The sequence below is a fragment of the Passer domesticus genome, chromosome 3, assembly GCF_036417665.1.
Source record: "Passer domesticus isolate bPasDom1 chromosome 3, bPasDom1.hap1, whole genome shotgun sequence".
Classification (NCBI taxonomy): domain Eukaryota; kingdom Metazoa; phylum Chordata; class Aves; order Passeriformes; family Passeridae; genus Passer; species Passer domesticus.
The window spans coordinates 59,516,422-59,529,703 of record NC_087476.1 but is presented as its reverse complement, the minus strand read 5'-3'; the positions used below and the strand labels follow the sequence as shown (position 1 = coordinate 59,529,703).

Sequence of the window (13,282 nt, the reverse complement as noted above, 5' to 3'; positions counted from 1 at the left end):
GGGTTTTGCTGACTTTGGCTCCATCTTTCTCTGTGCTGAATGTTACTGTGCTCTTACAGTTTCCCACAAGTGCATGGAAGATATCACATTATTTAGCATGAAAGAAGCATGATCAGTGAGGGTGTTTTCTCAGGCTTCTTGGTTTGTAACCCTCTTAGGATACTGAGGAAGTTCATGAGTTAACCTCAAAAGGTGTCTGGAGCAGGGACCTTAAGTCCCCTCTGGGTTGACTTTGTGTAAAAGTTGCTGAGCAGGATTGAAGCAACTTTTTTTCCTTTTTTACACAGCTTTTCTTGGATAGCTGATAAAAATCAATTTGTCTCTCAAAGTATTACTGTGCACAGTCCTGGTGGGTGATGTCTACAGCAGAGTTGAGACAGACCTGTGCAGAAGCTGGCTAATGAAACAAACAGCTGCTTCATCCCAAGAAAGTAGGCAGGAAACTAGTTATTGCAAGCCCCATGGCATGTACCAACAGCTTTCAGGAAATACTATTGCTGTGTATTATGCCTTACACTTCCATTTTTTTTTTCTGTTTCCTGCATCTTGTTAAATATACAACAGTTCTCCTTTTCCTCCCTCAGCAATGTACCAATGTTAGAAGTTATATTTAGTTTTTGTAAAGTTACAGTAGGCTTTTTATAATCACACAGTAGTGAAGAATAGGCCAGAAACACAGTGAAGGCAAATATTTGCAGCATATCATAAACCTTTCTCGTAACCTAAATATTTAGAAAGAACAGAGATGTAGGAGGATGCTGTACTTTATAAAACATGGGAAAGATAAGAAGCTGCCTCCTTAGCATGCTGACATATTGCAGAATTCTTTTCACAGCAGCATGAGTGAGCAGAAGGACTTGTTCCTTTTGTTCAGGATATATTTGCTGACTGTAGATGATTTAGAAAAGTAAATGTTTAACTTTAAAAGAAAAAAGTGCCAAGCCAGTTTGATGGGAATAGGAAGGACTGCAGCTGAGAAGCACCAAAACCACTACCCCCAGTGATATAAAGCCAAGTGTTATCCAAAGTGGATCTTGAGGGATTCATTAGCACCCTGAAAAGAGCAATAGCTGTAAGATTTTCCTTTAGAGATGGCGGAAGCTGTGTGGACTGAAGGACAAGTGAGTTGCGCAGTCTGTTGCTAAAAATGGCCTTCTGCTAAAATACCCCTACATATGCCTGACACATTTTTAGTTTCCGTCTGTTCATTTTTAAGTTGTTTTATTCTGAGAAATGCCTTTGCTTCGATTTTCATCTTATTTTATGCTATTCTCAGCTGTTACTCACTTTTCCTTTTGTGTACTCTCTGTCTTGAAAGATGGTCCTGCAGCTTGGGAGCCAACAGAATTATTAAGGTGGAGATAATCAAGATTTTGTTGTGAGGCATTACAAGGAAATACTTTGCTGCAATCTGTGAAACTCAGGGGCAAGACATTGGATGCCCCAAGGGTTCTTGCTTTATCTGTTTTCTAGGGACTTTCTCTTGTGGCCCCTGAAATGTTTCTATGTTTCTTTTAATTGATCATTGTTTTAAACTCTGTTTTCAATGATTACAAAACCTGGTGATGAATCAGCACACCAAAGAGAATTTGCCCCCTGAGTTGCCACGTAGAAGCATAATTCACTGTGTGTAGCATGCAGGGAGGGGTGAATGGGTGTAGATGCTGTCACAGTTGTTTCATTCAACATAGAGCTACTGCTAGTCCTTCAAATTCTGTGATCTATTCAGAGCATTAAAGCAGCACTCTATTAGTGGAGATACAGGCTCACATCTGTTTGCATCATTACCTGATTCTTAACAACATGTGAGTTTGGAAGTATGTCTTTCTCATAGGCATTATTACCCTAGAAATTACCCTAATTGCCCTTAGTTTTAACTCTAATACAATTATTTTTTGAGTTGGTTGAGAGCCTTCCTGATGGCTGAACATCACTTTTCTGTTATCAGCTGCCACATTCATGTTCTCGTACCCAATTTATTCTTTTCTTTGCAGACCAGGAAAAGTGTGATGATGATGATGAGATGGAGCGACTTTACAAGTCATTGGAGCAAGCAAGCCTGTCTCCCATTGGTGATCGTCGACTGTCAACTAAGAAGGAGCTTAGGAAGTCATTTATCAAGCGCAGCAAAAACCCCTCCATTAATGAGAAACTCCACAAAATTCGAATGCTAAACAGTACATTAAAGGTGAGTTTGTAGATCTTGCCAAGGAAAAGCCTGAGGGAAAAAACAGTTTGGCTAAAAAAAAAAAAGCAGTATAGACTTCAGCCAAACTCTAATTACATATTTACTGAAAGCCCCAGAGAATTCTGTTGAGTTTTTGAATTCTTTTTTTTCTGCTTCATTGTGAACACTGATCTGTGTTATGTTGTTCAGCTTGAACTGGAAGCAGAGGCAATAGCTCAGGAGGGACTCTTCTTGCAGAAGTTCCAGTCCATTTGGAAAATTTAATAAAGAAAACTCTTAGTTAACTGGAAAATTTGCAAGCTCAGCTAAATGCACTAAACAGGGGAGCCTTAAAAAAGGAAGAGCAGACAAAGTATGTTGATGATAAAGCACATGAAAATGACCCCGAGCCAAAAAAAGTTTTCCTTATGTGATTATCAGAGAATGTACAGGATGTGCCAAAGCTATTGTAAAGACCTCCTGTAACTAAAATATTTCTAATAACAAAAGCATCCTGCTTTTATGTTGGAAATATATCACGAACTGGAGGGGTACATGGGTTCGTGAGACATTCCATGAAAGGGCCGGTAAATCTGTCTGGAATATGGGAATTTATGTAGCGGTTTACTTGCCAGCATCAAGTGTCACGGGATTTCAAAGCCTGCTTCTGAATGGTACTGAGGGAAACAAAAAAGCTTAACCATAGCATTTATATTGTAAGGAGAAGACAGAATAAATGGAAACTTGGGGATTCACTTGTTTTTTTTCGTATGCATTAGAAGCAGGAATTGAGTATCTTGTTTCAAATGGATGTATTTGGCTTCAGGCACTGTAAAATGGTTGTACTTGATGATCTTAGAGGTCATTTCTCCACAGCTGGAGAAATGTATGTAAAATGGTTGGACTTGATAATCTTAGAGGTCTTTTCCAACCTTAGCAATTCTATTATTCTAAAAATTTACCCTGCCAGTACAATCATTGGTTTGATTATTAGTTGCAATGGATTGCTTGGGTTTGGCACCTCAGTCTGTATTGAAATTCCTGAAAAGTAAAGCGAACTGGGAAGAGAGGCATCCTTCTTGGCTCTGTATGAGACCTGGTGAAGTCTTTCCTTAGTATTAAAGAGTTTTCAGAGATGTGGCAGTGACTACAGAAGTATTCATTTGCACTAGCAGTAAAGTGAGCCCCACACATAGCAGAAAGTTGGTTTAAAAAGTACACCTACTTCCTGGGATAAGAAGCTACATACAGAAACATTCTGCAAGGTTTTCCCTGACAGGACCCTTACTAATAAATCTAAGAACCAGGTAGTGCAAAATAGAGTTGCATTTTGTGGGACAGTCATTTTCATTGGTATGGAGCTGAATGGAAGCACTAATGTCAGACATGAGCAAGGAGGACAATGGTGCATTGATTTAGCATGGGAGTATTATATAAGTTGTGATTAACTTAGGCTTGTCTAACACTTGTATTTAATATGGAAAAATAAGATTTGGAGTGTTCATAACAGATAAAATATGTTGATCTTTTTGGGTCTTGAGGTTTTTTTTTTTTTTTGCTTTCTTCAAAATAAGAACCTGGAATATTGACAAGACAAATAAAAAAGCACAGACACTTTCTCATAGACACAAACAGAGCTCTCCACACAGCAGTATTTAAGTTAGCCTGTCTGAAAGTCAAGTGCCTGCAGTGGGAAAGTGCCATATTAATTACATCAGTGGCATTATGTGCTATTAGAGTCAATTTTCTTAATGTAAGGCATAAGATAATTGGAAATGATCTACTGGAAATTTAAAAATCAGGATTTTTTTAGATCCATATGTACTCTGCTTTAATTAAAACCCTGTTAGTTCCCTGTTAGTTTGAGAAGTGATTTATGCAAGTCTCAATGCAATTTTAATTTTAGACTTTTGACTCCATGTATTTAACAACAGATTAATGTTGCTGCCACAATATATCATTAACAAAACATGCTTTGAATACTTTGGAAGAGAGGAAAGCTGTGTGCAAATGCATCATAGTCTTAGTGAATGTGGGAAATAGTTTTAGTGCTACAAGAGAAATTCCATAGCATGAATTTTTGCTGCCAAGTTTGTCTAGTTGAAATACTCCTCTTCCTTCCACCTCCCTGTCTCCTCTCTTCTTCTCTTAAGCTACCTGCACATATCCCTGCATCAATGCCAGAAGTCTTTAAAGAGCCGGCAGTGGGTCTTGAGGGTAGGACGTGTAAAATACAGTTGAAGAGCTTTTGGGTTTAGAAAGCACCTAAGGCATGACAGAAATCAGAGCAGTTGAAGGTTCATCAGAGTAGCAGTGGGATATGGATGTAGAAACAGCTGATTGCTGCTATCAGAAGGTGAAATGAATGTGTGGGAGTACTTTAAAGGTGTTTTCAAGGCAGCCCCCAGCACAGGGTGTCCTTGGGTGGCAGCATGAGAAGATGGTTAGAACTATTCCATTGCTTTCACACACGGACTGCAGCGAGGGAGCCCAGCAAAAGTAGCCAAGTGTTGTTAGTGCAGCATGGTGCCTCTGTTAATAAATTATGCCTGCTCACTGGGGCTTCTCTATCTTGTGGTCCATGGATAGGCAATATGGACTGGAAAAGCGAAGTGGTTTGTTATGCCACAACATGTGAGGACATCAAAGAACATCAGTGTGTGGAAGGAGGGTGCAATGAAGACAGAGCCAGGCTATTTTCAGTGGTGCCCAGTGACAGGACCAGAAGTGGTGGCTTCAAACTGAAACACAGAAGATTTCCCCTGGATAGCAAGAAACACTGTGAGGGAGACCAAGCACAGGTTGTCCAGGGAAGCTGTTGAGTCTCTGTCCTTGGAGATATTCAAGACTCATCTGCACACAGTCCTTGGCAGCCTGCAGTAGGTGGCTCTGCTTGAGGAAGGGTTTTGCACCAAATGACTCCCAGAGGTCCCTTCCAAGCTCAATCATTCCGTAGTTCTGTGACACACAAAGTCTTGCTGTCCCTGCATCAGTCACTGCTCACATCTTACAAGTGAACCAGGGCAATGTATGGACTGAAGTGCTCTTGCCTAAAAGTAGATACTAGATTTATTAGCAGTAGCTGGTGGTAGATGGCAGACACAGGTACTGTAGCCACTCTACTGACAGTGCACAAATTATACCCAAAATTGTGTTCAGTCCAGCTCCCAGAGAAGAGACATTTATTACAGGGAATAAGTGTTTTTTGAGAAAGTTTGAGCTGCTGTGAATTACAGAAATAAATGCTGTTGTGTCTCATTTCATGCAAGTACTGTCTTGTTGAGAGACAAATAAAAATGTGTAATTTTCACATGAATCTTCTCTCATCAAGTTTTGTTAAGAAGCCTATAAAAAATCTTGATGAAATCATAACTTGCCTTTAACTGGGAAGAATTTATCTTTGATGACCTGTGCTCTAAAAATGGGAACAAGCTGCCAGTAGGATGGCCATCTCCTTGTGACATGAGTCTAATGTTCCCAGAATATTTTTGTTAGGGACAACCGTCTTGACATTTTCTGTGGAAATAACCACTTGTTCTCTTCCTAGTGTAAGGAACATGACCTGGCCACAATTAACCAGTTGCTAGAAGACCCACAGTTGACAGCGGTGAAGTACAGAGAGTGGAGGAGCACAAACATCATGCTGGTCCAAGATATTTATCAGCAGCAGGAGGTCCAGGACATGTCCACAGAGAATAGTGAAGAGCAAGAAATGATTCCACGGCCAGTCACTGAAAGTGCTATTTGATCAATGGCACATGGCAAGATTTTTCTCCACGGGTCTTCACATACATGCAATTTAAGCTGCTGTATATTGAGGATTGTTTTTCGTGAGTGTGCTTCAAAAGGAAAACAACCCATTCTCCAAAGTGTTAAATGCTCCTGCAGAACTCATTTAATGTCAAATGAGCAAGTTCCCCAAACTTGCCCAAGTTGCCCTAAAACGCACGCCTGAATGTGGCCTGCATACATAAGAAGAATTTTTAACAAAGCAGCAAAGAAACGTTTTTCAGTTTTTGGAGAAAAAAATTATAAGTGTCCAGCTTCTGGAGGACACAGAACTATGTAATATGTACTGTATAAATATGAGATCCTTGGGATTGTTTTAACCATACAATTTACCATGAAATGAAGCTAAACTGATCCCAACAGGATGTAGTCTACTCTACCTTTTCACCCTCTAAGGTAACCTGATGTATACATTTTCATCTCTGTACCCATTTACTTTCACCACTCAACCAGTTTAAACAGAGACAAATGGAAAAGTAATTATGAAAGAGTTGATACTATAGATAGCTGCCAGGCACCCAGTTTGGGCTCTGCCTGATATTTTATGAGTTTCAAATTTATTTATGGTCCAGACCAAGAAGGTACTGTCTTTCTACATGAAGAAGAGGTCTCTAAGTTTTTGCTAACATGTAATTTACTCTTCAGGGGGACAAGATTCAACTTTTCTTATGGGCTTTTCAGAATTCCTTGGAAGATTATGTTCTTCTTTCTTATTTTTGACAATTGGGTGTATATAAGGTACAAGTTCATCCCAGAGTCCAACTTAAGGAAGATCACATTCACAAACCAGAAGCTAAATGACTCAACTCCTAATGTGGACCTGGAAGTGTAAAACAAAGCTGCAAATATTTTTGTAAATATATGTAATTATATGACTTACATGAATGTGACTATGTACTGTATAGACGTTTTATTTATATATTTATATATGCTGAATTTCCTAATATAAATAGGCACATGTGGACCAAGCCCACCCAGCTGTGAGTACTTACAGATTGACTTGAAATGCCTCTTTATTTTGTGTTCCATTATAGATCACAGTAATGTCTCTGCAGCTGAGACTACCCTGAGGCATATGCTGTGACTTTTTCTTCTGCTTTTCTAGCTTTGAGTTTTAGATGAAGAAAATCTGTACAACTTAGGGCCTGAAAGAAGTTTTCTAGAGAGCTTCAAGATTTCCCTTTGGGGGAAGAAAATAAGAGGTTTTGCTGCAGGATCATGATTTTTTGGCTTCATTTTCCTCAGTACAAAATTTTGGTCTTTTGCCTTCCTCTCTTTTGCAGGATAAATAATTTTGCAGAGTGCTGAATTTTGAAAAGCAAGACTTAGTCCACCATTCCCAAATTAATGTCACTATAGGAACTGTGACAATCTGCACTTGTGTTGCTATTTCATAAAAATATTCCTTGTCATTATTTTTCAATACAGTATATCTTTTAAAGCAAAATACACCATAGAGATGCAGCCACATTCATCTCTCTTTATACATTTTATCTTTTATCATAGCTTGATTGAGAAAACAAAAGATAATGGTGTTAGTGGGAAATATGAAATCTTTTCCACCTGTGTAGTGATTTATTTGACTGTTGATACTGCATTTTTAATACTTAGCAGCTTTTCATTTAAAATAGAAGCAAGGAAATAGATTAAAATTACTAAATGGGGAAGCAGACACCAAACCCTGGATGGTTAAAAAGCTATTCTTTTCAGGAAATAATCATATGAACGGTGATTTTATCACTTCACTAATTCTATCTAGAAGTTAAGCAAGATAAATACCTGGTACAATTTGGTTTGGAGTAATTGCATCTGAAAAATGGAGCCCATTTTTAGGTTGGTTCGTTTGTTCTTCTTTTTGTGCTTTCTTTCTTTTTTTTTTTGTTTGTTTTTTTTTTTTTTTTTTAATGATTCTTCCACCATTCCTATTGAAATGCTGTCAATTAACTGCTGAGAGCATCCTAAAGATTAGGAGTGTAGGGATTAATCTGCTTGGCCCATTTAATTTTTAACTATCTGGTGCTAAGTAATGGATAAATATTGGAGGACAAATTGTGTGTAGATTTTCTATCACACAGGTGAGTTTCTCATGAAACAAAGCAGGAAAACACTGTTTTCCTTCAAAATCATCTTCACTTAGATGCTGAAAAGCAGCATATGCTTAAGTGGCCTGTTGAGCTGGGCCAGACAAGTCAGTGCCTTGCAGTTCTGAGCAAAGCCTGAGTCAACTCCATTTGCTGAATTAGATTTGCTGAAATCAAAGAAAAGCCTATGTGGCCTGCACATGCTGAGTTGACTCTTTTCACACTGCACTTGTGTAAGCATAGAAAAAACAGCTTTCCCAAATCTAGAGACAAAGAGATGCCTTTGGACTGCCCAAACTCCGCTATTGGTTTTGACAGATTGTATAGCCCGAAATTGCTTTTAAATTACTCTCTTTCAGATGGTCAGTAGTTTTGGAGACCTACTGATCATGGGTCCTATCACCACTTAGAAAAGAACAAAAAGTTCTTGAATGGGGTTACTTTAATTCCAGCTATAACTTTAACAAATTTCTTTGTTCAGGAAAACAAATGTATGGGTTTATGCAAGTACTGTGCAGGAAGTCTAACTCCACTCTCTTCAGCTACTACTTGGACTCAAAATAATGCAAAGCATGGAAAATGCAAAGTGAAAATTGCAGTGAAACAGGATTAATTTTCTGGCATTGCTAATTAATGTGACAGTTTTTGCCTGGGTTTATCACAAGGGGCTGCCCAGCAGCATGAAAGCCATAATCAGAGACAGAATTACGCACAAGCTGTGACAGCTACAGCGGGGAACCTCCTCAACAGGAGACATTTGGACGAGTCTGTGCTCCGCTCAATGATGCTTGGAGTAACTGGTATTTCTTGGCCCGGATTTGGAAGACCTGCACTATTGACTCATAGCACAGGGAGCTGTGCATCCCTAGTGTGTGAATGTCAAGAAGTCTTCAGCCATCTGCCTCAAGGGACATGTTTTATATACATTTTTGGGAGAAAGTATGTGTGTGTGGATATGTGCACATGCACAGTTTTTATTCTGTCAGTAAAGCCAGCTGGTGCAGAAAGTCCAGCAATGGAGATTTTGGAATTCCTGATAACAATCTAATTTCAACTGTTTCTGCAGCTTTTCTGGAAATTGAATCTCTCTGTTCTGCTAGTGTACATCTCGTGAGATACCAGAATGAGGTGGGATCGCATTTCCTTTCCTATGATGGAAGAGATTTCATGTGGGGATTGTGAATATTTTTACATCTAGCTCTGATGATTCAGTCAACACTAGGGTTTCACCTTGTCATGGTTTTAAGTGCAGCTGGAGATGAAACACCATGCAGTTGCTTGCTCAGTCCCCCTCTCTTTTCCTTCCCCATCCCTGTGTAGTGGGGAGTAGAATTGAAATAAAAATTGTAGGCAGAGACAAGAAAGGTTTTATAATTTAAAATAAAGTAAAATACAACAGTAATGGTAAATAATGATAATGATAAAAAAGGAAAGAAACCAAAGCAAATGACATACAATGCAATTGCTCACACTCATTGACCTCCCAAACCCCTCTTCCCAAACCCAGATCAGGCCCCCCTCACATGTAGCTCCCCTCAGTTTATTTACTCGGTATGGCATTTAAAACTCTGTGGAAATTCAGAATTTAAAACTATTTCTAAATTTGAAAAATTATGGGTGTGTTACATCTATTATGAGAGCCTATAAGCTTACATGTCTCTTACAGATTTAATGTGAAAAACCTGCATTTTTAAACTTTTCAAGTAGCAAAGGAGGCCATGACAGCATGCTTTTATGAGGGGAACTCCATGTACTGTGATTGGGTTTTGGGCTTTGGCCCTTTTTTCACTGTTTTGCTTGTTTGGTCATACAAAAGTAGCCAATTGTAACCAATTGTACCCAAGTGAGGGCCTGAGTTTACTTCACGTATATGAGATGTGTCTTTCTGCTAACAGGAAGCCAAAGTGGTTTTCTTGTAGTAGTACAGCCCAAGTGGAATTTCCTGTTTTGTGTGGAGCATTCAAAGCAGCAGACATTTTAAGATGTCAGTGAGCATTTCCTTGATGCTTGGAGATTCATCCCATTTTGGTTTACTTCAAGCTTCAACATTATTACATTTCAAAAAAACTGCCTTCATTCTGAACTGAAACAAAATTTGAGGTGGAAAAAGGAAAATAGAACAGAAAAAAGCTTGGAGCTAAAATCATGCTGAAATTCACATCTCTGCATAGGGTAGTAGGAGCTGAGCTTGCCAAAAGCTAAGCATTTCAACATCGAAAAAAAATTGTAAGGCGTTGAAAAGAGTAGTACATTCCTTGAAATTTGCTATGGGAGAAGTTCCAAGACCTGTCTGCTTGGGAAAAATGACTATTTTCCTAATTTATTTCCTCCTGATAAAAATCCAGAGGGAGTGGTTTATAAGATGGCTGCAAGTTAAAGATGAAAGATGCATGGAATTCACTGATAGCTCAATAACCTTGATGTATGATCTGGAACTGGTTGACTTTAGTTGACTCAGCTTGTAACACTCAGCCTGTAAAATCCATTTCTTTGGGAAATCATTGTAGCTACCTGTGTCTGAAGCTTATGCACCCCATCTGGTCCACATGAGGTCCATTTTGAAGATGTAAGTAAATGGCCTTTAAATAGGGCAAATAGTTTGTGTCATCACACCGTAGCTTAGGAACCACTCCCTGTGTCCTAGAAGCCTTAAGATCTGCCCAGGTTATTCGGACTCTTGAAGCTGCTTATGGCAGTATTATCTTCTCCCAACTAAAAACAAAAAGAGGATATGAAAGCACATCTCCCACTCCTACATGAAAAAAAAAAAAAACTAGCACTAGTCTGGCAGAAATTAAAGCAAGTCACCTTATTTAGGAGTGTTTACCAAAATAAGTCACCTGGTGAAAAGCCATTTGTGCATACAAATAGCAGTGCTCTTGTGCCAAGCTTTCAGTTCTGAGGACTGGCCCAAAGGAAGAATGGATCTGTCTATCCCACTGTGCTCTGTGTAGAGAGGAAAAGTCATGCACAGAAGAAGATTTACAAGGACTTCTCTCAGGCAGTGCCAGGGCCTGCAGCACCAGAAAAGCACATGGGATTCAAATTCAGTATTTTATCTGCTCAGTCTTTTTTCTTTAATTTTTCTTCACTAGTTTAAAACTCACAGCACAATGTTGCACTCAGCGCTGCCTTTTTACTGCTTGTTGCCTACACGTGTGAGTTGATTTTCATGGAATGATACACACATCTTGCAGAATGAGAGCCTTATGTTTGCACTTGTCAATTAAACACTGAAATGAGAGAATATTTTGCTCAGCCTTTTTTTTCTTCTTATTTTCACTGCAGATTTTTCTGCTATAAAAAGAAATAAATTTTTGCTGGTTCTTTAAGCAAGCAATTTCCCTGTGGGATTAATATTATTACTAAGTTGTATAATGTGAAACCAAGAAGAGTCAATGAATAGTTTGACTGGGGAATGCCTTCTACTGGTTTGCAATGTGATATTTGACACTGCCTTTAAATTAGTTAACTCTAACTCTTAATTAGTTATTTTAGGCACCCTTTAGGAAGATCAGTCTCTTCTGACAGGTATGGAACATTACTAGGTTCTTTTAAGCTTGCAGACCAGCTTGCTTCAGTTAAAAGAAGATAAGTATTTTTGTCAAAAGGTTTTGTTTCAGTTTAGCTGGATAGGCCAGCCAGGGAGCAGAATGGTGAAAGTGTTTCCTAGGAAATGAGCTTGTCCTAAGGGCTCAGCTGAAAAAAGAATGTCCCTGTCTCTGTCCCCTCTCTTCCCCCTGCCTCCTCCATGCTCCCACTGCTTGCCTTGGGCTCATCAGCTCATCATTTGGCACCTCTGTCAGCTCAGCCAAGTCAGGCAGCAGGGAAGAGACACAGCAAGCTGGATATTCATCTACAGTGATGGTAACTGCAATTGCCTTATGGAGAGGTGCAGTGCCTGGCAGAGTCCTCAGAAGGGATGCAGCTGCATTCTGTAGGCAGAAGCAGAAGGAAGAAGAGCTGTGTGAGTGGGAAGGGAGAGACTCTTTCCTTTCAGAATTAAAGCATTAGCTTGGCTCAGGTTCCCACAAAGTTATACCTTTGTTTCTATCAAGCAATGATTTCTCATTTTTCCCCTGCTAGACAGGGAGTGGTGAAGACAATCTGAAGAAACAGTTTTCATGTGATCTCAGCCTGTGCTCTTGCTTTCAGTGCCTAATGCACAGTCAAACATTTGGTTTCTGGGCCTGAAAACAAAACTCTACAAAAAGACATCCAATGACACCTTTCTTTAGGATCCTTCCTGGCATGCTTGCTGTGGGAATGCTGACAGGAAAGGTGCTGGGGCACCATATGTCTACCCTTATGCCTGCTGTAACACCTCACCTCACTGGCTTGGGCTGCCTCTTGTTTGGCTCTTGCTTTTGCTTTACACCCTCTTGTGGTAGTACAAAACATCAGCTGTTCCGACGTTTTATAAAGGTATCGTTGAGTTGCTCATTATGATTTGGACATTTTTCTTTTGCCTGATTAAAAAACCCTGTTGAGCTTCATTTGGCTTGCCTTCTGTGAGCTTGGGACGAGCATGATCACTGGCAACACAGAGGGCAAATGTTCCATCCCTGCATCTGACCCTATTTCATCACTACTTATTTTGGAAAGGCTCAGTCATCATTCTTCTTATTACTGTGGCTTTTTGTTATTGCTGGAAGAAAGTGCCTAGAGTCAGTGAGAAAGTTCCTGTATTATCTTCCTGTTCTCAAGAAATATCCTCGTTATCAGTAGGGGATGTTTCAAATTGTCTAACAGAAGCCTTGGCAGTACATGGGATACAGTGTACAGCGACAAACTTCTCTGTTATTTTGGTGGGGGAACTGTATCTTTCCCCTTTCCACTTCTTGGCAAGGTGCTTTCAGTCTTGGGCAGACAAACAAGTTCTTGTATTGCCGGTGAGAAAACTTCTGCAAGCGGCTCTCGGCGTGTTCCTGAAGGAGAAAACTGATCCCTCAGCACAGCCTGCTGGCTGCCGGCAGCACGACAAGCAAGGGGGGAAACCACAGGTTCGTATGTAAGAGGGGAAACAAAAAAGAAGAGGGTTTGCTGCAGGACCGTGATTTTTTGGCTTCAGAATCCTCAGCACAAGGTTTTGGTTTTTGCCTTCCCCTCTTCTGCACCCACAGAAGTTTGTGATGGTCTCAGCCCACATTTGAGGAAGTTTTGCAGAGAGGTGACAGCATTTACAGCAAGTGTGGAAATGGGAGGTGCTGTCTGGGACACTGACCCTCTCCAGAGCTGAAACAGA

At 39.8% G+C, this 13,282-nt stretch overlaps 1 protein-coding gene across 5 annotated transcripts in view; it reads left to right on the top strand.

Annotated features, from left to right (window-relative positions):
* Positions 1–11,284, top strand: part of IPCEF1 (interaction protein for cytohesin exchange factors 1) — a 58,791-nt gene extending 47,507 nt beyond the window's left edge. For all 5 annotated transcript variants that reach the window (XM_064413372.1, XM_064413373.1, XM_064413376.1 and 2 more), the window contains 2 exons: positions 1,995–2,188; positions 5,715–11,284. In XM_064413372.1, coding sequence (XP_064269442.1) covers positions 1,995–2,188; positions 5,715–5,915 — 395 coding nt within the window. In that variant the 3' untranslated portion in view covers positions 5,916–11,284. The remainder of the gene's footprint in view (positions 1–1,994; positions 2,189–5,714) is intronic.
* Positions 11,285–13,282: the final 1,998 nt, after the last annotated feature.